The sequence below is a fragment of the Macrosteles quadrilineatus genome, unplaced genomic scaffold (genome assembly GCF_028750875.1).
Source record: "Macrosteles quadrilineatus isolate MER2022 unplaced genomic scaffold, UCM_ALF_1.0 Scaffold_7__1_contigs__length_78375512, whole genome shotgun sequence".
Lineage (NCBI taxonomy): Eukaryota > Metazoa > Arthropoda > Insecta > Hemiptera > Cicadellidae > Macrosteles > Macrosteles quadrilineatus.
In genome coordinates, this window is record NW_026542600.1 from 51,055,166 (window position 1) to 51,081,603 (window position 26,438).

The window sequence follows — 26,438 nt, forward strand, 5'->3', positions numbered from 1 at the left end:
GACTCTGACAAAATATGGGAACGAACCAAATTGTTACTATCGATCGATTTCCCTTACTGAAGAAATACACGAGAATCTTTTTAATACATTAATCACAAGAGGGGTATCAAATTGCCAGCTGAAATCCACTAGTTGGTGATTTGCCGGGCTGTATTGGTAGGGCGCGGCGGGGGCGTTGGTATTGCACAATGCGTAGTGCCATCTTTGAAAGTTGTTGGGGGGAAGGAGAACTCCTATAAAGCTCACGCTCCGCCGTGCAACGCTGCTGTTTTTTGTGCCAGTTGTTTATTGTGTTCTTAGTGTTTGTTTTGGTATATCCCATTTTTGAGGTAAGTAAAATTAAATATGATTTTAATAAGGTGATGCATGTTTTTAAATAACTATTTTTGTATTTTAGATAATTTTCAACTTTTTTACATATTTATGTTGGTCACTGTGTTAAAATAAATTATTTTACACTATTACTACCACTATTATAATATATTTACATGCTATTGATTTTCTCGTAAGTGTGTCGAACTTAATACTCTTTAAGGAATTATAATAAAAAACAATTCCTATCTTAAAAGTGGATTAATACCAAGAACTAAAATACACAGTTTTCAAAATAGCCAAATACTACACCAACCAAAACAACATTTTAATCATGCAAATCAATCTACCTAGTATATATAGTTGCTTTCATTTACCGGTATACAACTGTGACTTGATAATTTCAGCTTTATTCAAACTTAAGTTCACGTGTAAACACTGGAATAGTACACGTGATTGTTTCATACCGTTTTTATAATGTTACAATTATTAACGAATGAATTGAGTATTCAAAGTTTGATTGAAACTGTTTTACCTTGATTGACGAACACACAAAAAATGTGAGAACAAAATTAAACTGTTAAGCAGCTAAACAATACAATTTATGTACATCCTAATTTTCCTCTTTCTCATTGTATTTTCGTTGTGATCAAATTGTTCAACTTAATAAGTAACAAACTCAAATTATTGGGACATCTTAAAGTGTTTCCAAATAATTTGAGTATTGTTAACCTCTGAATTGTGTTGAATAACAGTGGTGAGAAATTGTGAATATATTATACAAACAAATAACACACTAATTATAAAACTTTTTTTACGATATAACATTTTGTGTAAATAATCATGTTTAACGTTTAGTTATATAATAATAACCAACCAAAACTATTCCGTATTATGATGAATCAAAATAAGCAAAGTTTGGAAAACTAAATTATCAAAACCCGATTGAATTTCTAACCATGTGCAAGTTCAATAAAGAAAAAGCATTTTTCCGGCGATTGTATATAGCCAACTTCTGTAAGTACAGAATAGTGCTTATTGTTAGTTGCATGTGGTGTGTAAAGATTGTGGGATCAACCAGCCATTGAAAATATCTTAGGGAAACAACACATTAAGTTATTGTTATACAATTTATCAACGCTATGTTGTTTTTTAATCGGTAAATGTGTACTAACCTTATATTTTTAACACAAGTGCGCAGATTTTCAATCATATGAGTGCATGGATATAATTATATAGTTTATAATTACATTTCCAGCTAGATAGTACTAACTTTCAAAGTCCGTGTACTAAACGCAGAACAGAATGCAACAGAATGCAATTGCAAAATACAACAAAATGGCGTGTTTTCTTTTTAATAAATGGAGTTTTATAAGATACAATTAGAAATATAGCACAACGTATTAATGCTCGTATAGTATATATTCTACACCCTTCAAGGAATTGAACTATTTTTTTTGTTTATCTTGAATAAAATTTAGACACAAGGACAAATCGGCCATCAAAACAAACCAACAACATAACCAAACTTAATTGCTACATTGAAGTAGGTGAATGACATCCATTTTAAGTAGTTATGTAACAAAATAATTTCCACCTATTTGGCAACCAGAGATGCAGTTTAGTTTAAACCCCAAATTAACATTATTTGATAGGGAATGAAATTATTCTCCAAGATATTTTAGGACAAAAACTGTTAAATTATCTTGTTAAACTTGTATGATCAAACATGTCTTTTACATCAAGTACAAAAGTGCCTCTTGCTTATAAAAAGTTAAATGGATTTATTTTATGTCAAAATACAAAAATGAAAAACAGGTGAGTTCGCTCAAATATATAGCATCTGCTTAATTAGTGTACCAAGGCTGATTAAAATAAAAAGTGTTGGATTCTAATTAATACACTGAAATAGGGGTGGACACTGCGATTTTATTTCCTTTTGTTAGAATAAGGTAAAGTCGTTTAAAACTATTTTACCCCACACTACACTGTTTTGACAATCTTCCCACGCAAGGGTTAAGTCCAGAAAACAGCCGTTTGCCGTCAGCTTAATCAAATGGGGTTTCATTACGTCTGTACTGCAATGAGTTTTACCGGACACCAACCAGCTGATAAAACGGCTGGTAGCAAAAAATTTACAAAAAAATGTGTTAGTAACTTTCTGTTCACGAATTTACTTTATATTGCATGGAACGTTGTATCTACATGATAAATAATATATGAATACAAACCATATATGTACTCACAGTATAGCTGCAATTATTTTGCATTTTTATTTAGACATTAATTTTGACTACCTAAGGAAGAAATTGTACTTAAATGTAATAGAAATCGTTTAAACTCCGTCACCTCTTATAATGCCCTCAAATAAACCAAATTATAATGATATAAAATATCTAAGTAACATATTAAATAGATTCTAAATTGACATTTCAAATCAGTAAAACAATTAATTGTCAAGCAATTATTTATTGATTTTACTTCTCTACTAAAATCGTATTGAAGTACTTTAATTTTCACGTAGTTCATGGGGAATAGCAAGTAGTTTGGTATAAAACATTAGACAATCGATCTGATAGCTAAAATTTGTAACTTGTTATGAAAATTTACGAGCTAAAGTGATCAATTGTGTTTTATGCTAACAAAACATGTTTATTATATTACATTACTAATTTTTTGCTTACTTAAGTTTTAACAAGTACTGGTGTAGTAAAATAATGCTTGTAATCATAGAAATAATTGATTGTATCAACTTTATTAGAGTGCTCGTGAAAAATAGTTGTACACTTGTCCCGTTCTTAATAGAAGCAAACCATGTGTTTTTCATTGCTAATTTTTTGTATTTTTATTTTATTTATTTCAAGTTATAAAATATTACTGATCTCAATAATAGTCTTCATCTTTTAAGAGACTTAACGAATACGAGTGTGCCTTACATTCTCGTACATTTTTAGGTACACATTGCAGTCGCATATGATTCCCTACCTCAATTAAAAAGACAAATCAAAGGAGGACACTGTCATAATTATATCGTTTACGTGAAAGGTCCTCTAGGTTAGAAGATTGCTGAATGTAAAAACATATTTAAGCAAACGAAAATATGCATTTAATAACATTGTATCATTAAATTAACACTGGTCCAGCTTAGATAAAATAATTTTCACGTTATTCAATTGATTGTAATATATTAAAATGATGGTTTAAAATCTCAAATTGAGCTTAAGAATATCATATACATAATTAGGAATAATAGATTTTAAATGTATGACATAAATCTTATTGTGTAATTTTTCTGTGCATTTACTAGACATTTTTGTAACTGGAAATGTATCGACTTATAAAAAATATAAAAGTACCAAAGAAATTTCTCTTAGCGTAAAGAGTTGGAAAATGTTACTGGATGATTTTATTGTACATGATAATACAACAATGCTTAATCAGTTGAAGTATCTACAGTTAATCGTTTTGCCGCTATGATCATACACAAACATTCAATTTTGGAGGCTTTAGGCCGTATTAACCAATCTACAAAATGTTTCTTTTTAACGCAGCCCAAATTACAAGTATCTGAGACACTTTTTAACGACAAAACTCATGTTTGTATCCCTGTTTACTTTGTTTCATTGCCGTCCAGCTGATATGTATTATTGCATGGTCATCTATGAGGTTTATAGTTAATTATTGGGAATCCATTATAAATAAGACTCAACATGGTGTTTTGCAAGCTATTGTAAAAGAGTACGTTAAAAGTAAATCATTGATGTTATGGCAAGATAAGTTCCAAATTAAGTTTCCAGGTGTGTTTCCAGTACGTAAAAAATCAACAACAGTACTCACTCAAGAATTTGAGGAAAGGGGATCTTTAGAAAAACACACACCTACAATACATACGCTATTTGAACTTGTGAAAACACTTGTTAAATGTTGAGTCTTGTTCACATTAAATTCCCAATAACACTAAAACTCATAGATACAATAATTAATTTCAGCTAAACAGCAATTAAGTAAAGTTAACGGTGATACCAACATAAAAGCTTGCTTGCAGTAATTTAAGGTTACCTAAAAAAAAGACCCTGTATATGCATACTAGTGGAAACAATTCCGTTGAACATTTCTCTGCACAATTATTTAGATGAAATTTAGATGATTCTCTAGCCATTAAACAATAATATGCTTTGTCCCAAAGTGTTAATGTAGTATTCTTATTATATTTTACAATGTACAGTATTACTATTTAAATATTAATTCCTAAACAGATAATATGCAATAGTTCCAAGGATTCAAATTACACACTGATGACAAACAACGTCAACTTTATTCCTATGGGAAAGGATTCCAAGATAACGATCCAGGAAGACCACGACGACGCTGGAGATCTTCGCTCTGTTTGTCGCTGTAATCGTTCACGATCGAATTATAAACGCGATTGAACCACTAGGTTCACGACTGAGGGCTTGGGGTCAGCAGACAAGGGGTCATTCGCAGGACAACTGGGAATTCCTTCCACCGTCCATGTGGTAATGGTTCTTCGGGGACACGCGAAACTGGTTATACAAATTGACGTCAAGACATATCGTTTGTTTGTTTTCTGAGAGTGGATTCGCGTACATCATCTATCATTTTTGCAAACATATTTATGATTCTACTAGATTGCCCAATCCCATGGAAATGTTGGCCAATTAGTGTTTTGAGTAAAGTTGAGAGCGTTGAAACTGTATGGAGAAAGGTGAGGGGAAATTTGTACAACGTTAATAGTATACAGGGTGTTTCCAAATTGTCTGGACATATTTTGTGGACTTGTAGACAAACATAAAATTCTATATAAGTATGGGTCTAAAATGCCTATATTTCTGTGTGTCGGTCTGTTTGTGAGCAATTTTCAAGATATATATTTCAAAAATAGTGTATATGTGTAGTTTAAAAGGTAAAAAGAGTTAACAAAATTGCGTTCCAATATCTCAAGCCGTTTTAATTTTTGCGGTTATTTCAAATCTGTAAAGCCAAATTTCATTAAAACCGTAAATATTGAGGAAATTGTTTTCATGGTCAAAAAGGTGGAAAATTAAAATCCAAATCAAAGGATGGTTTGTTAAAACGGATGACAAACAACCGAGTTATCAGTTTTTTCTACATTCCAAATAATAAACCTAACTTAAGAGCAGTATGATAGTCCTATTAAATTGCGTAACCGAATGTAGTAAAAACTGACAACTCAGTCGTTTGTGAGCCGATTTTACTAAACAAGATCTCATTTGATTTGGATTTAAATTCTCCATCTTTTTGATCGTAAAACAATGTTATTTATATTTACGGTTTTCATGAAATTTGGCATTAAAGACTTTACATGGCCACCATATTGAAACTGCTTGATATATCGGAACGACATTTTGTAAGCTCTTTTTAAATTCTAAATTAAACATTTAATACCAATTTTTAAATCTCTAGCTTGAAAAATTACCAAGATATAAAAAATTTTTTTAAATCACAAACAGACCAAGAGATAGAAATCTAGGCATTGTAGACCCAAACTTGTATGTAATTTTATGTCTCTCTGAGCCCAAGGAACAAGTCCACAAAATATGTCCAGACAATTTGGAAACACCCTGTATAAATATCCCTAACCCCTAAGATGATTAGGCCTAAAATCAACTACACTGTTTTGGCGTTATTATTAAAATCGTCTTCATTGAATGTCTTGCTTGGCATCCATTTGAAATAATGCAACTCTCTCCAAAACTCTAAATTCGGAATAATTATCCGTTTACATAAATTAATAACAATTTAAAATGGCTATAATTGTGTTGATTTAAAACAAAGAGACTATTTTGTCCTGTTAAATTTATTTTAAAGGGTCTATGTAAATGTGAAATTATATCACCTCAATAAAGTATTATATTTTTTAACTATGGCAGGGTCACACAAACGGGTCCGCTCTCTTATCAAGATACCAAAAAAGTGTTAAACAAACTACACTAAGAAATTTCAAAACTTTGTATTCACTCTTTTAACTGGACATAATTTTAGATGGCCGAGAATTAATAATGTTTTATTAGATAAAACTTAAAGGGTGTGTTTGACGTACATAACATTATGTTTTATATATGGCATTAAATATTCACTTGAATATACTTAGTTCCATTCAGTGATCATTCAATGAACCATCCGTAGTAGTTATTCACTATAACAAAAGATATATAAAATTCGTAACGCAATCTTTATTAAAGCGAATGATTAATTTTATATTGAATCAAAAATATAATCTATTTATTTGTCAACTACAACTGCCCGTCATTTTATGTGCTGTGTTGTAAAGACGGCAAAGGTAAGTCACATAGACAAACCAGTTGTTTTTTGTTTTTGTTTTTTTTTTCTCCTATGACTGCTTGACACGAGCCCGGGAATGTTTTGCACATAACTTCAGGCTAGGCCTAGGGGTTGCGGCATTATCACTGAGATAAAATCCATTGGTGATTTGGTGAGTTTTGAGCCCGGGACTGAAGTCTACCACTAGACCAGCTAGCTCCCCAAACCAGTGGTATTAACTACCAATAAGAATCATCTAGCTTGATCCAGTAATGTCTGTTTATTGAGAATAAGGCCCTACCACTGAGCTACTATGTTCATTAACAACAATTCCAATTAATAACTAGTGTAGTATTAAACAAATAAATTTGCTAAATTTGATCAAAATATAATAACAAGAAAACTACAACAGTTTTCTTTTCTCCTAAGGAATAACATAGGAATTTAAAATGTACAGTTATTTTTTATTTTCTCAGTAACAATTATATTTTTTAAGCTCTACGGTATCCGATGGTTGTAATTAAAATAGGACATTCCATGTTTTAAAAGTTTTAAACCCAGCTTAAGAAATTTAAATTTAAAATCAAAATTAAATTTAAGGACCCAATAAAAAAAATTAAAACTCGTGATACCTTGTTTCCATTATCAAATCTTGCTGGTACAAGAACTCATTCAAGTTTCTTAACACATTGATGCTAAATTTGATCAAAAATCGGTTCAAAATTACTTAAGTTATGGTGTTCATGGATATACATGTATATAATTTTACAAATATTGTTTGGACTATCAAAGTGAAAATAGTTAATCGGTCTCGGGTCTAGGTCCTACTGTGCCACTTACGAATAGCCTCAACCCTATAGTGAAATTCCCTAACAATACAATTAAACTTCTTTTTAGGAATAATCATAAACGAGCTATCTTCTTATCAAATGTTGTAAATAAGCTGGATAACTAAAATAGGTAAATACAAATAGGCTGTGAATCAATATTTAACAACTTTCAGGCAATTTAGTAAGTATTAGTTGGGGCGAAAGTTCACTAAACAAAACAGTAAAACGTGCCTCTTAATTTAAGGAATTGATTAATCCGCAGTGAATGGACGTGTAGGCGTAGACACTGTACGTCTGTGCCCAGGCGTAGGTTCCCGCCAAGCTACGCAGGTATGTGTTTAACACCCAACACGCCTTATTTAATTGGCGGTTGATAAAATCATTCCCGTCCTGAGGCTAATAGTCGGTCGGTAGGTTGTGAGGTCAAAGGTCGGACTACGGTAGCCTTTCAGCCTCTTGTAGTTCCTGTATCCTTGGTACATCTTCGATCTTCGATCCTTCGTATTCCTACTTGCAACATCTCTTTCGTATCCGCGTTCGACTCCAATCTAACCTTTCTATTGCTAATTAATTTAAATATTTAACCTGATACATTAGGTGTTAAAAAAGTATTTGACATGTTCCACTCATGATGGAAAATCGAAGAAAGACAACTACCAACAAGATAACTAACAAAATTTTAGAATTGGTAAAGGACATTTTATTCCTACCAGGTCCATAACATTTAAAAATCTATTTGATTCTTGATTCACAGACAATAAAACTAGAATTATAATGCTACAGGGGAAACACAAAATGATTAGATTACCAAGTAAACAAAATTACTATATTATATAAAATACACAGACAAAACTAAAGTGAACTATATATACTTACCCTACTGTGATATACAGCTCGTTATAAAGATGTATCCATAAATTGATACACGAAGCAGAAGCAATTGATGTAATAGGCACAATATGGGAGTCATAGTCATGACCTTAAGCACTTTTAATATTTTGGTAGCCAGTAGACGTAGAGTAAAGATGTAACATACTAAATTGTTTGCCTCTTAATGCTGATTAGGATGATGAAATCAAGATTGGATCGTGTGAGATTAAGTGGTTGACGAATTTAGAGTTGAAAGATAAAGTAACCAAGCCGCTATAGTAAAGTAAACCTCTTATTTTAGGTTTATTCTTTTCTAGACTAGAATAATATTATTCACAACGATAATATTATATTAATAATAATATTATATTAATATTATTAATATTATATTATTATTATATTATTATAATATTACTCATGATGATATTAATATTTCATCATTACAAACTTGTTTAGGCCTAGTTGTAATTTTTATGAAAGATAAAATGTTGATCTTAATATCAACTTCTAAAAGTATTTTAATTTCATTATTTTGTAATAAAATATTTTTTCTATACTAATTTGTACTAGGCTTATTTTATATTCCTAAAATTTTACACTGCTACGTCTGCTACTTCAATGGTTTGTAAAGTTTTTTGGATTTGAAACAATACCTATTCATATTTTTTGAAGTCAAAAAATTTCGTTATGAATTGGTAGAAGTTTTAGACGTTTTTTGAATTGAGTAATTTTGTTTATATGTAAAACTAGCTATGTTTTGTTAATGCAAGTTAATAAATACTGAATTTAGTGTGACTGCAGTGTAGTATAATAAATTTTAGATTTTTAAAATAGCACGGAAATTGATTTCTTAAAATAAAAAATAGTTGGGAAATCTATGTTAAGCAGTTGGAAAATTTGAGGCTTCTCCCCCCCCCCTGGAATTTAACCATGCAACGCCACTGACCAAGCGATTAAAGTAATATTTACCATACAAAGTAATGCCCTGTTTACATTTTAAACATTTCTTGTAAATTTGGTTTGTAAAGATTGTAAAAATGTCTTATATGTTAGTCCCCCCTAAATTAACCATTTTAATCATTTTAATAATTATTCATCTTCAAAATTGGGTGATTAGTTATTTTAATAGGATTAAAAGAAACCCTATATTTATTTATTCAAAGCTAGGGCCACATGTTCCTTTCTTACGCTTAACCTGTATATATAAAATATTACAAAACACTAATTATAATTGATATGTTTATAACATTGTTTAATTGCAGCTGACTTTTAAGTTGTTATTATTATTGTTTTTGTTTCTAGTTTTGACTCATGAATAAGTTCAGTTCTCTTTTATTAAACTAATTTACCTATCAATTTATGTATTTGCATCAAACATAAAACTGGCGACGAGGATGATTTTATGGAAAAATTAATAGTGCAAGATAGTTTATTCAATTCCACAGTCTAATTCATTATAATGTCTGTCTGAAGATACATTACCAGCAACTATTAATAATCCTATGTTGGTAAGTCAACCTAGATGTGAAAAATTTAACCCCAATTCATGCGACACTGATGTTTGGAATATTAAATTCAAGGCAAATTTATGTTTGGGCAATATTACAAATGATGATATTAAAAGATGTTTATTCATTGACTGCCTGGATAGTACAGTACTTAAAACATTGGTAACTATTTGCAAGCCAAAAGATATTTGTGAATTCACTTATGAACAACTTTATGAACTTTTGGTAAAGCATTTCAAGCCAGTAAAGTTTAAAGCTGCTGAAGGAGTCAATTTCTTTTCACCGAAGCAAGGTGATGAATAGTTTTATGTTTGAAGTAAAGACATAAATTGATAGGTAAATTAGTTTAATAAAAGAGAACTGAACTTATTCATGAGTCAAAACTATAAACAAAAACAATAATAATAACAACTTAAAACTCAGCTGCAACTAAACAATGTTAAAAACATATCACTTCTTTCCACCAAGTTTAGACTTCTTCAATTAACCTTTGTGGTCTGAAGGTCCTTGTTGATCTTCGCAACTGAGGAGGTACATTCGGGTGGGGTAAAGCTTCTGCAGTGGATGTTCTAGATCGTAGCTGAGGCGCGACATTCGGATGTTGTGAAGCTACTGCAGGGATTGCTGCTCTAGGGCTAGGAAATACAGCTGGTGATCCATGGTTTTCTTGATTTTGTACTTGGAAATCTGAAGAAGTCAGTAGCTGTGGTAATTGTTTAATGCAGGTCGTCTTCCTCTTCCGATTCATTGTCTTGGTAGCACTTGTATGTCTTTTAGTGTGTCCATTAGAATCAATCAACCATGTGTTCCTACCTAACTGTCTAAGTACGGTTCCTATTTTCCATTTTACTTTCCCTTCAACAAAAGTACGAATGTACACTTTACTCCCAATGGAAAAGCCTCTGTTTTTATTATATCGCAGCACTTCAGAAGGTTTATCTCTTGAGTTTATCTCTTGTGAAGGTTTGATAAAATCTAATTTAGTTCGCAGATTACGACCCAAGAACAAAAATGCAGGTGTTTGTCTAGTTGCAGTGTGAGGTGTAGCTCGATATCGAAATAAGAATGTCCTCAAGTTGTCTGTGAACAAGCTAGGCTCTTTATTGTACTGTAATTTGTTCAGAGCTCTTTTAAAGGTATCTACATTTGTCTCCACTTGTCCATTAGAACTTGGGTGAGCTACTGGAGTCGTAATATGTTTGATATTATTGCGCAGGCAGAAATCTTTAAAACCTTGCGAAGTAAATGAAGTTCCGTTGTCTGAGACGATTGTTCTAGGTATGCCATATTTACACAACAAATTCTTGAACACTTCTACTGTCTTTTCTATTGTAATAGAGGACATAGGTACTATTTCTGGCCATTTCGAGAAAGCGTCAATCACTAAGAGAAACATTTATCCGTAAAATGGTCCAGCAAAATCTAAATGGATTCGACTCCAAGGTTTACTTTCTTTAGGCCAGTTGACTAGATGTGTTTTACTTGGTAAATTTTTAGCAAACAAGTTACATTCACGGCAACGGTGACACGTCTGTTCAATTAGAGCATCCATACCTGGCCACCACACATGACCCCCGAGCCTCAGACTTCATTCGGACCATGCCATTGTGAGATTCATGCAAGTAGTCCATGATGTAAGTTTGGTATTTAGGTCGAATAATAATAAAAAGTTATCATAAAAAACTAACTAACTTAGTCACATAGCAATTTCGCAAGCGCAAATAATCTCAGTGCTAACCAGTCGTAACCATACGCCTCTATTAATTAATACCTCTATTAAACACGAAGAGGGATATTGTTCAAAAACGGCAGACAGTACAACAAAAGCCATGTCAAATTATCTACTCCTATGATGGAGGCATGCATAAAGTTAAAGCAGTGGTATGAGGTTTTCAAACTACCTTTAGCCAAGCTAAATTCACTTTCAAAATACTTTGGCATTCTATTTTGTAAAACCGGATATGCTAACAATTTGATTTGTATCAATCTCTTATCTTTTAGTTCAAACTTCAAGATATATCTATTGGCCATAAGTGGTACCAAGCAGTACATTAGAAGGTTCGTCGATGGATCCACCTTACATAATATGATGGTGCGAAGTGTAATTTATCTTATGATGGCTCGGTGGTTCAGAAGCCTCGTGGCCTGTGACCCTCCATCACGAGAAAGCGCCGAACTCGCCGAGTGATCGTTTCACCTGTCAGTCAAGAAAGCGCCATCAAGCCGATCATCATCGATGAATCAATCTCTCATTCTTCGATTGGTTGTCGTCATAAGAGCCTACGATGAAAGTATTTTCCCTTTCGACCTTCTTAGTCCATAAGTTACCTTCGGCAAACGCCTTATATAACGTACGGAATTTTGTTATTGAGTGTGATGTAAAACATGGAGTTGATGTTTCACGCAGGCTACAGAAACTAAGATTTCTTTCGGGAAACTCATGTCAGCCAAAGGTCTAGATAGTGTACAATAATATTTATACACCCACATATGAAAGATGACGATTTCAACGTATTTTATTGTTATCGTTAATATTGATGATGGATTCAAGTTTCTTATACCAAAATACTCCCTCGTTTTTGTAACACTGCATATGCATGTTTAGGTGAATTCAGCTGGAAATTCCTGGGTATTATAAGGCTGACTTCTAAGATTGAATATGATTTGACAGCCATATTTATCTTTAAGATATATTATGGACACTTAAATGATCAACCAAATGAGTGAATCGGTTCCACCCGGTAAATATCGTGTAGGTAATCAAGTATTCAAATGTTTATGATCAAATTGCAAAAATCCAGAACAAACAATTATTTGCAAAATACAGTGCAAAGAGTGGGAAAATCAGAAGACATTTTTATTGAACCAAACCTGTAAAAGTTTATGCAAGAACTTTAGTAAATATGAGTTAACTGCATGGTGAGGTGAGAGTAAAAAAGGTTAAAAGTCGGGTTGTAAAACTGTCAACACTAACTGTAAATTGAACGAATATTCCTGTTCAAATTTCGTGTTGTTTCGAAATTATGTCAAATAGAGTAAACAACTTTAAGATGGCAACAAAATTACTCCACAATAAATTAAAAGACCAATCAATCTGACTCCAAAAATTTAATTTTAACGAAGCCTATAAAATCATACAATGATTTTGTTCCAAGACTACATGGAAATTAAATTGCTTTAGAAGCTATGTTATAGAGTTAGAAAACACGCATTGACGTTTAAGGTTAATTAGCTTAAATTCTCTAATTTTTGCAATAAAAGTTAATTTTATCGAGTTAAACTATTTCAAGTGGAATTGTTTGACCTTGACCTACATCGTAATATAACCCATTTTAATCTTAATTCACATAATGAAATTGACGTAACTGCAATATTGAATTATGGTTAAGTAGTCTAGTTAATTATAATACATTATGGTTGAAACTGAAAGTGGCAAATTAACATTGATCCTGCTCTCGCTTGGCAGCCGTATGAAATTTAAGGTTTCTTATCACCTTAATTTCCTGTTACCAAAGACCTATTGGTGATCTTCAAGGTGACAGTGAAGTACTATTAAGGTTGTAAGCTACATGAGCAAACCAGATGTAAATAGGTGATTGCAGAGATAATATAGTGCATGCGGAAAACTAGCAATGTCTGTCTTGTGGTTCATCAGTCCAAGATGGTACCGCCTGTGACTATGGGAAGTATCTGATAAAATAAATTTAATTGAAATGGACCACAGACGGTGTGTGCTGAATATAATTTCTTATTACTGTCCGCACTGACTTCTGTTACTGAATACGATTTTTGAACGGAGTCAAATTGAATTTTTGTGGAAATTGAATTTTTCCAACAATGCACCTTCAAAACTTACTACAGCCCAATGTGCTAATGCAATGGGAACTTCATCATCCAAAAGTCAATTGTACCATTAAGTATCAAGTGGTGAGCTCTTGGGTTGTCACTAAAATTCTTATTTTCCCCCACTGTATCCATGGAGGTTAGGCTTCAACATATAGCACAGCGCTTTGGTGAACATAATTAGTTACAACCAGGTAGGAGGAAGACCAAACCTCTCCTGGAGATGATCCAAATCGCAAAGTTAGTGTCCCAGAGGTCTCCCAGAGGTCGCCAGATAAGGCGCCAGGGACGTCGCACGAGGTGGTGGGAAGTGATACCCGGTGGCCGTTGATACAAAGGTCATCCACACTTTCCCCGACAACTCATATTACATAACCACCAATCGTTGACTTAGGTTACGTAAATACTGGTGTCATCTTATACAACTGGACAAATATGTTAATGTACACAGCGCCACCAGGCCCGTGGACTAGAGGCCCACTTTGATGACCGGACGCTAGGCGACTAGGGCAGTGGGAGAGGTGACTATGCTCGGCCTCTTGAAACTCGCCATCTTGCGAACGTGCTTTGTTTAATTGTTTATTTATCTATACATTTCTTGAGAATGATGTGTTGTCTATCCTTCTATCACAGGAATGTGGTTTTGGCGACAAAATTACAACGAGAACCAAATTAGTGTTCAAAACTAAATACCATCGGAAATTCCTTATGCTTTTCATCACCCTAGCGACTATTCATTTAGGAATGCCAGATTTCCCTAGAAAGGAGTTTAAACATTTTCGTGGAAAAGATGTAAGGGATACTTTTGAATCGTCCACTCTTTAAAAACCGATCCCGTCTGAAAGAATATTTACTTTGATCGGAATGTTCATGGAGTGGCGGGATGGTGAGCATTTGAGCCTAGTGTATGTGGGAGTGACAAATGTGTGAATGATTAATGTAAGGGAAACGAAAAAGCATGTTATTACTTGTTATGTTAAAATTGTGTTTCTAATTTGTATTTGTTCATGGACTTTTATTATTATTTATTCATGGGTTAACTGTAAGAAATGGTTGTAAGGTCCTTAGTTCGCACAAATAAAGAAGGATTTTCATTATGTTTCATGGCACAAAATACAGTGTACAATAAACTAAAGAGAATATTTTATTAACCTCGGTTATAAGCTTATCTGAAAATCGTATACAGTACTTCAAAAAGCTGCATTGAGTTATTGTGTTGTCATGCCGTAGCGAAGTACGAGTTTGCTTCTTTCTTACTAAACATACGTAGCAATAGCGATGTCATAAACGCCTTAGCGTTTTGAAAAATGTAGGTATCATGTAATAGATTTTCCAGTAATGGCAGATGGTATGGGTTAAATCCTGTCGTAATAACTCCGCTGCAGCATACCTAGACTATGCGAATTTCCATTGGCCTGATCGTTTTTTCACTGAAATATTCTTTTATACATGTTGGATTTATTCGCCATTTAAATAACAAAAGATGTAGTGAGTACATAGTTTTCTGCTACAAGGAATGTAATAAATTGTGGTTTTTAATTACATGTAATAGCTTGGCTTGGTATGAAATAAATAAATTTACCAAATTTGATCGAAATATATAAATTAACAAGCAAAATAAAACAGTTAACATAACAACCATAAAAATAACATAGGAATTTAGATTTTTTGTTAGAATTTACTCTGTAACCATTTGACAAATTCCAACGAGCTAAGTAAAGAGAAAGATTTCGATTAATTATGTCAAAATGTTCAGTAGGACTTTTTATTTTTGTAAGTAGTTAAGGGATGAAAAATTCTTGGTGGGAATCTACGATGAAAAATGTGCATATTTTCGTCAATAATACAAAACAGTTTATCGTAAAATAAATACATTCACGCCACACTACACGGTTTTAAGGAACTTCCCACGCAAGGGTTAAGTCCAGAAAACAGCTGTTTGCCGTCAGCTTAATAAACAAATACCCCCGCCGCAGCAAACCTGCCGACTAAGCGAATTTCCATTTGTCTTAATTGATTTTCAAATAAATATATTTTAGTAACATTAGGTTTAACGAGTACCTAGGTTTGCTGCTACAAGGAAACTAATAAAGTGTGTTTTTTTGTAAAATATTGATAGCTTAGTACAAAATAAATAAATTTGATCAAAATACAAAATATATCCATAAGCAAGCAAACTACAACATTTGACAATATTCTTCATTAGAATAACATGGGAATTTTAAATTTACAATTTTTTAAATTTTCTCCGTTACTATTAACCGAACAAAAATACTTTTATATACTAAATTAATTGTTTTTTTAAGCTCTTTAAAAAGGTCTAAAGAGAAATTGGGAAATTTTGTGTTTTGAGGGTCAAAAGTGAGAAAAACCAATTTTTACCCCATAAAACCCCCCGTAAAGCCCCGTTCCCATGGTCCGATCATGCTGGTTCGCGAACTCATTCAAGTTTATCCCGCTTTACACCTTTAAACCAAATTTCATCAAAATCGGACAAAAATTACTCAAGTTATCGCGTTCACGGACGTATATATATATATATATATATATATAAGTCTATATATATATACATATATAAAAATTTGAACGAATGGTGTTTTTGGCCTTTGGGGACATCAAAATGAAAAAGTAAATCGGTCCCGGGTCTAGGTCTTACCGTGCCACCTACGGTAATAGCTACTTCCCTATAGGGAAATTCGCTAAAAAACATAACCTTATGACTAGTGATTGTTAGTCCTTTAGTCGGTGGTAATATATAAGTATTTGTACGGATTTAGTAGTATGGCGTAAAATATCGTACGTCACTCGTCCAAAATGTGTTTACCGGACTCGTATGGTAAAAACATATTTTCAGTGCTAGTAACGTAATATACTATAACAGGTTATTGTTTTCCATTTACACATTCGACTTATATTGTGCTTGAGCACGTTTCGTATTGTCAAATAAAATGTGCATATTTTAACCCGTGTTTTAACGCTTTACAACAAGAACTATACAAGTCAATTGAAAATGTATACCAATATACTTAAACAACGTTAAAATCATAGTTGTCTAATGTATAGTTAAAAATACAAAATAGTATAACAATGTTAAATAACAAGTCGCCATTACTAGGTTACTAAAGTGCTTACTGGGGAGCGAGCTGGTCTAGTGGTTAGAGCGCGGGACTCCGGTTCCTGGGGTCCTGGGTTCAAACCCCGTCAAATCACCAATGGATTTTAGCTAAGTGAAATAACGTAACCCAGGTCTAGCCTAAAGTAATGTGAAAAACAATTCCGAGCTCGTGCCTAGCATCCTAGGTAAAAAAAAACTAGGTTACTATACTGCGTATACTTCAAGTTGGCCGATGGACCCGGGACTACCTGTGGCCACCCCTATAATCCCTCGCAGTGTTCGCCGGAGCAGCCCGATGTCTAGGCGATGAGTCACCTACTGGCTGTGTTTATACAATGGTAAAACTTTTTAACAGAGTAATAATTTTACATTTTAAAAAGTGTATTTGAAATCTGCTAAAAAAGTTATGAAAAATGATATAAAACTCGACCAAAACAAAATAATATTTAATGTGATAAGGGTGTTACAATGCTAAAGTTAATCAACAAGAAAATCTGCAAACAAGTCTGTTTCTAGATGATTCATACTATTTCTAAAAGAGGGGTTGTGACTCATTTAGTTAAACTGCAAATATATGACCAGTGTGTGTAGTGACAGTCGAGGGGTGCACATCGTGAGTACGTGAAATTCGGCCAGTGTTTTTGCGCTTATTTAGAATTACATTTCTGGACGTATAGTGAATATAATTTTAAAAGTAGTCAATTTAATTTGTTCGCCGTAAATTCTTATGTAATGCCTCCTTCAGAGAAACGGGGTAAAGTGTATCATTCCCAAGCTAGAACGATAATTGCGTCTGTCCTCCAGTATTTCGAGCGAGAACGCGACAACAAAGGGCCGCTAAAAGACGTAAAGAAAGTTGTCGAAAGAGTGTCCGAAGCGTGTCAGGTGTCGATACGGACCGTGGGAAGAATAAAGGCGGAGTTGAAAAGTGTTAGTGTTGGTGCTGATACATCTCATTCTAGTGACATTCAACTGGACTTGGCAGAAGAAAGTGAACAAGAAGCTGTAGCTGTATGTAACCACTCGACTCCTGTACTTCAAACGCCAAAAAAGAAAAAGCACAAGCAGTCACGGTTCTCGCTCATGGACGATTTTGACAGAACTGCGATTCGTCGGCACGTGGTAAATTATTACAGACGCAAAGAGGTACCAACGCTCCGAAAACTTCAGGTCACACTTCGTGAGGCAAGTCTATTCAGTGGCTCATTACGAACGTTATCCAAATTGTTGAAAAACCTTGGTTTCCGCTGGAAAAAGCTCAACAAAAGAAAACTGCTAATGGAAAAACCTAGTATTGCTTTATCTAGGTGTAGATTTTTAAGAAAAATGAAAAATGTTGATATGAAAAATGTAATTTTCCTCGATGAAACGTGGCTTAACGCCAACTCAACAAAGGAGGTGGGATGGACGGACGACAAGTCTGATTGCAACTTAAATGCTCCGCTCGGAAAAGGGAAAAGACTCATAATATGCCATGCAGGAGGATACAATGGTTGGATAAACTCACCACCATTGATTTTTGAATCAAAAAAGACAGTTGATTTCCACGAAGAGATGAACCACGAAGTTTTTGAAGGCTGGTTTTTTGAGGTGTTGTTAAAATCAATCCCAGCTGGCTCTACAATAGTGATGGACAATGCCCCCTATCATTCCCGGGTGGATAATCCAGCACCAACAACATCGTCTAGAAAAGGGGAGTACATTGACTGGTTGCATAACCGTGGAATTCCATTTACTCCAGATATGCGTAAGCCTGAACTCTACAATCTCATCAAACTTCATAAGCCTCAGCTTACTTCCTATGTTATTGACAAGGAAGCTGCTGACCTAGGATTTAGAGTAATCAGACTTCCACCATATCATTGTAATTATAACCCCATTGAAATGGTATGGGGCCATTTGAAGCGGTACGTAGCATCAAAGAACACCACATTCAAGTTGTCAGACGTTCAGACACTCTTCATGGAAGCTGTGAACTCCTATCCCCCCGAAACCTGGGAAAAATGTGTCAAGCACGTGAAGACTGAAATGGACAACGATTGGCTTAGTTAAGGTCTCGACGATACCAGTGTGCAGGAACTTATCATTAACCTGGCTCCAGGGGACTCGGATGTGGATGACAGCGACTGGGACAGCGATGAGGAAGACGACTTGGGAGTCGCTCAGCTTGAATGAGTAAGTTATTTCCCTTATTAAAAAAAGTATTTTGATCAGTTTTGTAGAGTTAGTTTTAATAAATAAAATTATTTTAATATTTAAAACTATAAAAACTTCTACTTATTAAAATACTAGATTGTAAACAAACGTATTATTATTTATAAAAATTATAGTTATCATAAATTACCGTGTATAATCTGTTTTTTTTTTAGCTTAATTCTATTTTATTTTACTAAGAAGTTTGAAAAGATGTTTTTCTAGCATAATTGAATTTTTCAGCTGACAACTTTGCTCAAATTAAATAAATGGTTTTCAATTTTTCGTCAGTCAATTTGGTTACAAACAAATCGTAACTTACTTTTTACTTACTTATTTACTTAATTACTTTTTTCTCTTGCAGAGAGAACACAAGAATCCATATTTAAGAAGACCTTGCCAGTGAAACTATCAGAAGCAATTACAGACCACTGAAGGTTTAATTTGGTTTAATAGTTAATAATTTGTTGTACAGTATTGTTTTTTTATTGATGCGTATGATTTGTTTTGTATAGTATTTTGCATTGTACAGTATATAGCATGTTGTATATATAACGTTTTTGACTGATTGTTATTGTGATTCGTATTAGGCTTATTATATCTCATTAAAACAGATTTACTATTAACAAATTCTACGATCAATTTAATTTCACCCAAACAGTCCCGAACTTAACCTATTACTATTGATTTACAGCTTATAACTTGCCTAAATCCTTTTGTTCAGGTCGAGTTTTATATCATTTTTCATAACTTTTTTAGCAGATTTCAAATACACTTTTGAAAATGTAAAATTATTACTCTGTTAAAAAGTTTTACCATTGTATAAACACAGCCAGTAGGTGACTCATCGCCTAGACATCGGGCTGCTCCGGCGAACACTGCGAGGGATTATAGGGGTGGCCACAGGTAGTCCCGGGTCCATCGGCCAACTTGAAGTATACGCAGTATAATTTCTCTCAAATCACATGCTTCTAATGGAAGAACTGTGGGTCAGTTTTCAATTCAACATTCTCATAACGATATAATAGCATACATTTTTTTACTTGGTCAGTCTTTTCTGAAGCGAGAAAATTGTTGGAAACCAAACAGCTGCTAGATATACACGAGTTCGTGAAGGAAACAATCAGTAACAACCGAGGCTTTTTCACATGAACTGCTTAACTTATATTTCGGTGTAATATTAAAATTTATAGGTAATGTATTTTAAATGTGAGTCTCTGTCCAGCTGTTTACAAAACATCGTCACAGGTTGGGCTCAGTGTATTTTTGAGTTCTTACCCTTCTGATAAAAAAAAAAAACTTTTATTTCAGCCGATTGGCTATTTCCCTCCCATTTAATATAGATTTAAATGAATTAGGATTTGTACATTGGTCATGATATTTGTAAACCGTACTGTGTAAACATGTAGTGAGATTCCGATTAGAGTGTTTATACTTTATAATGCGATATGACTTGTGGTGAAAGCTGATACAGATCAAAATGTAATGTATGTTTATCTTTTTCAGGATGTTAAAGGAAACAGTGGTCGTGTGTGCGTGTATGGGTAAGTTGATCTATTATAATATCAATTTTGTTAAAGTATACCGGGTGTCCGAAAAAGAACTCCCTAGTTTTAAAATGTATTTATTTAATGTACAATGTACAAATTACAATGACTGATACATCAAATGAACGGTAATTAAATAAAAGTGTTTTCGTCATACTGCAGAAAAAACAGCCGTGCATGCGTTGAGGGTCTAAAGTAGCATTTTACTCTTTAGGGAGTAAAAATCATTTTTAGTCTCTAGGGAGTGAAAATCAGCTGTGGTACACAGTTGTGAATTTCGATTGTGGCAATCATAACGATCGAAATTATTTATCGATTGATTTATAAGGTAAGGTTTTAGCCTATTGTTCTCGATTACTCAACATATCGATGGTAACACAATCGTACCGGTAATAGACGAAATAATTGAATCACTTACTAAACAGCTGCTTATTTGCATTAGCAGAATTGAAAAGACGCTGGAAGTCGTTTTGAGAGGTTATCTTAACATAAAAATTATTTCGTTTTCTAGCTTTGTTTTTGTTCATTAATTATGCAATTAAGACGAAAACGTAGTTCTCCACACGGGAGAAAAGAGTCATTTTAGGCCCTAGTGATGAAATATACTATTTTAATACTAGTGCACCTTGATATGCAAACCATTTGTAGCCCTGCAGATATCCAAGCGGTTTACTCATATTTATCATTATTCTTCATTATTTATTACTAAAACTACGCGCATGGTCAATCAGGTGTCCCAAACTTATTGCTAACATACGAAACTAAAACTTACAAGTGTACTCTACAGCACTAAAGGATTATTACCCATCCATTTAAAGTTAACACTATCGTGAAGTATTTTTAAAACTAGGGAGTTCTTTTTCGGACACCCGTTATATGAATATTACTAGGTTTTTTATATTTAGTACCGTTTATTGTATCTGGTATCTACCTTTGGCGTTAATTTCAAACTTTAAAGTGTCTTTTTTATTGTTTATTGTTATACGTATTGTTTAGTAGTTTAGAGTTATATTCTTATTAATACTCGCTGTTTAAGTTACTTTCTAATGTTCTAAATTACTAAGGCCGTTCAAGGAAATACTAATATCATCGGAAAATCCTAATGCTTTTCATAACTCATCCGACTATTCATCTATAAATTCCAGATTTCCCTAGAAAGGAGTCTGAACATTTTCGTGAAAAAGATGTAAAGACGGTGACACACTATCGATCTTTTCCCCGATCAAGACTCCAAACCGAGCAGGGAGAAGGGATGTCGAAAGAAGCATGTTCGACAGTGTGCCAGGGGTCCATACATCGATCCCAGACATCAGGCCGAGAAGGGAGACGAGCGCTCTGGAGGCGGTTTTTTGGTGAAAGATCAAAGAAAAGATCGGTCCGATGTACAGAGAGCAAAGAATAGAAAAAGGATTACATTGGAAATGCAGCGTATTTAGATCCAATGAAACATCCCTTATTTTATAACATAACTATTAAAGTTAAATATTTATCATTCTAAAATAACATTGTACACTTTAAAATATTGCATTCAATAATTTTGCTCATTTGGGTTATATATAAGATTGTCAATTAATTGTATCTCACGTTATCATAATGAATTGAAATATAACTAAATTATTGATCATATATAACTACTTATAACCCTTTGCTGTAAGTGTGAATAGTCGTAGAGCCAGACGTTGCATTCCTGACAAGAGTGTGGGGTTCTATAGACTCTGGGATATACACTGCGCAGTAATGGAAACCAAAGACTATAACCCTTCTGCATACACATCCTTGTCTACTGCATCTGCTAACGGAAAATTCTGCTTTATTTGGACCCTTGTTTAGTATTAAATTTTATTATTATAAGCTATTGGGTAATCAATTAAATATAACTTACAAATAAAGTATAAATATAATAAGTTTCAATTTACTATTCTCTTCAATATTATTTTCTTCTAAGGATAATATTGATGATTTGTTTAAATATTATGTAAAAAATATAAGTGGAAACTGAATTTTTTTGAATAAAGAAAAGTATGAATAATGGGAAATAAAGATGACGCAGATCAACTTTAACAAGTTTTATGAGTATTTAGAAAGCTATTAAAACATACTTTAATGTGTTCAAGTAAAAATGAAATTAAAACAGAAAAATTATAATAGGGCTTATACTTTTTATAATTTGGCTCGTTTTGGTGATTCTATTCTGTGCTCTCTGGTGATGTACGATAGTGTTTCACGATACATATTCTTGCCCCGTACGTCGTCGCGAGCGCCACACCGAGCGGCCGCCTGCGCTAGCGTTGATAGTTCTAATTTAATATGGCAATTAAACTCTTAAATTGGTAAAATAAATACATTTTGGGTAATATTTTGCCGTTATATATTATTGACATACATTTGTAATTTTGTGGTTTGTTTAGCCAAAGTTGAAAATGTACTTTACAAGTTGAAACCGTTAAATTAATTATATCAATAATCTTAATGTGAATTTAGAAATTGATGTTATACTTAAATTCTTTCAAAATTGAAATAAATATTAATATTATTAAAGGCAACTAATATGATCACTATGCAACTTGTTATTTCGTGTTTTTTATTCTGCTTTATCATTACTGCCTCCGCGCTCTCACTCACACACGCTCTCCATCTCTCTCTAAACTCCCTTTTGCCGTGCTTGGTCTTGTTTGGAGATATGTTCGTATTGGAATTTTGCTGATATTTATCTCCCTTCTCCCTTCTCTCTGCTCGGTTCGGGGTCTTGATCGGGGAAAAGATCGATAGTGTGTCACCGCCTTAAAGGAATACTTGTTTAGGATCGTCTACTCCTTGAAAACCGATCAATGAAACCCGGTATAAATGACTGAGAGTTTTTTCCTCAATAAACATTTGCAATAGTTTTAAAAAACTATAGACATAGATCACTATAATCGTATATAATCGTAGCTTCATGTGTGTTTATGTGTTCAATCTTAGAACATAGTCAAATACAAGTTTGGATTTGAAATGGAATACAGTATACAAATTTGCCACTCAATTGGTTTGAAGATATTCTGTAGTCTAATTTTCTGCCTTCTCGTGTTTTATTAGCTATTTTGATTCCGCCCTAAAAACGTTCAGTTAATGAATATATATGCATGCATGTATATGGAAATATATTTATTTCCACATAATATACATAGCATTAATAAAATAGGCTATATACTTAATAAACAATTACAAACTATAAACTGCATTATTGTAGTATTGTAACAACACCTTATATGTATACAGCAAGTTTCGAAAGTATTCTCTTTTTAAAACATTTACATAATACGTTAACAACACTATTTTAGATAATATAACATAAGATAAGATAATAACAGATTTGTCTACTACAATGCCAGTGATTATTCCTACGTGTGTATACAGGACGAATCTCGTAAGGTGTATAGTGGTACTTTACTCTGGCTGTATAGTGGACTTTAAAATAAGGTGCTCAAATACCTATGATAAGCAAAAATACCCCTGCCGCAGAAAACCTGCAGACTAAGCGAATTTCCATTTGCCTGATTGGATTTACACTAAAATGCGTCCTAAAAAATATCACATTTATTCCCTATTTAAATAGAATTAGTTTAACGAGTACTTAGGTTTGCTGCAACAGGGAGGGTAAAAAAGTATTTTTTGTGGTAAAATGTTAGTAAAAATATGTTCATAAACAAGCAAACTACAACAGATGACTTATTCTCCATAAGAATAACGTGGGAATTTTTAATTTACAATTTTTTTGGAATTTTCTTCGCAAACATTAAGTCGCATAATAACGCTTCATTATACTAAATTATTTATTTTTTTAAGCTCTACAAAATGGTTTGGAAAGAAATTGTGAAATTTGGTGTTTTTAGGGCCAAAAATGGGAAAACCTATTTTTATCCAATAAAACAACGTTTTAGAATTACTTTCTTTTTTACTTTATTACTTTCTTAAACCCCCGTTCTCATGGTCCGATCATGCTGGTTTGCAAACTCGTACGAATAAATGTAGGTTTACACGTTTGTACCAAATTTCATTACAATCGGATCATTTTGCTCGAGTTATCGTGCTAACAGACACACACAAAAATGCGAATTTCAACATAAATATGTGTTTTTAGCCTCTAGGGAACTCAAAACTAAAAAAGTAAATCGGTTCCGGGTCCAGGTCTTACCATGAGTACTACGGTAATAGCTTATTCCCTATATAGGGAATTCGCTAAAACAGTACCTACATACTTGGCCTTAATGTCTACTAACTAAACCAGACTACAGAGAAACTAGGATATAACAAATTTTTCATCATAAAATTGTTATAGCTTATAGCTCATTTAATTACAGAATTCGTTAAACAAATACATCAATGTACAAGTAGAATAACTTATACAAACAGGGATTCTGAAATATTGAACACGTATTGTGTTTAGTAATATGTAACTGCATCAACCAATCAGCAACTAGATTATTTAACACTATAAATATGTTAAAATCTAAACTCAATCATAAAACTGTAAAGTTATACATGTTATTGTAGAATATTAAAAAATATTGGCACTGTGGAAGTATATAATTTGATATAATGCTTGGTAACAATGTGTATATACTGTTCGACTTGTAGTCAGCCACTCGTTCAAACTCGAGAAAAATCTAAAGCTTTTTTCCTTCAGTCACCCGACAAAGTAGGCTTTCTAGCACTGTTTATAGTACAGAAAGCTGCCATTTGCTGTATTTACTTACTTTTCCTACAGTTACCTAACAATTTACATGTTCTCTCACTGATTTGAGAAAGCAAAGTGGCCAATTCGCTCACCAGTGAGACAATGTTAACATTGTCTCACTCTAATTACTTTGTCTCACTCCAGATTTGCAACGTGAAGGCACGAAATAGTGAGCGCGTAACATGCAGACAAGGTCGTATGCGCGCGAAATACGTTGGCAGCTCTGGCTGTAAATCAGCTGTTGTACTGTTGTATCATTTAATGTCATATTAAAAGTTCACTTATGTGTAAAAATATGTTACGTTTCTTTACCAATTTATTTATTTTATGGTAACTGTAGGAAATAGTTATTTGTGTAACTAGTGAGCAAAGTGGCACTTTGCTGCACACAAGAGCAATGTTTACAAACGAGCAGCAGGCGAGTGCGGAATGTATCTCGAGTGCAGCAAAGGACATTTGCGCTCGTGTTACACATTACATTTTTCCTACAGTCACTATAAAGCATAAAAAATAGTTATTTGTGCAACTAGTGAGCAAAGTGAGCAATTGCCTCCCTCGAGAAACCATTCCTCACTCGCCTACGGCTCGTGAGTAAGTATTTCTCTAGAGTTTGAGGATGATGTTGAGTAATTAATTAATTATAAGCTATCACATTTTTTACTATCTTACGAAGATATTTGGGGACACTTTAAGGAAATGCCAACAGTAGTATGACACATTTTGCATTATGTTTTTTGTAGATTATTAATGCAACTGTATTTTGTAATTGGGTCTAGACCTGTTTTGTAGAATTGTATTAAAATAAATAAATAAATACATATACAGAGTGAGGCAATGAGAACACCCCGATTTTCTTTTGTTGTCACATAAGCAAAGCAACAACGAATGAACAGCTGTGCTTATACCATCAATTAAACTATGCTGTTTTAGTAAACATTGTACCTGAGGCTTTAACGATGAGATTTTAATATAGGAACCTCTTTTTTAAATAGTGATTCGTGTGCAAACCCCAGAGATTGGTTGGACCACATTCCATACTTGGTATATATGGCGCTGATCCAGATCGGAAAAGGATATGGAACTAGGTAACATTATTTAGGATAAAAGCTTAAACCTTAAAAATAATCGGTGGGTTCCGTAAAACTCTTTTTACTCCAGAAAATGTTGATAGAGTGTGAGTCGCAGTAACTCGAAGTTCAA

General features: G+C 33.3%; 2 protein-coding genes across 2 annotated transcripts in view; both read left to right on the forward strand.

The window, feature by feature from the left end:
* Positions 1-267: 267 nt before the first annotated feature.
* Positions 268-26,438, forward strand: part of LOC128998423 (uncharacterized) — a 40,602-nt gene continuing 14,431 nt past the window's right edge. Inside the window, exons 1-2 of the mRNA XM_054424548.1 lie at positions 268-329; positions 20,481-20,518. Coding sequence (XP_054280523.1) covers positions 20,482-20,518 — 37 coding nt within the window. The 5' untranslated portion in view covers positions 268-329; position 20,481. The remainder of the gene's footprint in view (positions 330-20,480; positions 20,519-26,438) is intronic.
* On the forward strand, positions 18,123-18,833 carry LOC128998972 (uncharacterized). The gene has a single exon (XM_054425329.1). It carries the CDS (start codon positions 18,123-18,125, stop codon positions 18,831-18,833), a length of 711 nt encoding a protein of 236 aa, XP_054281304.1.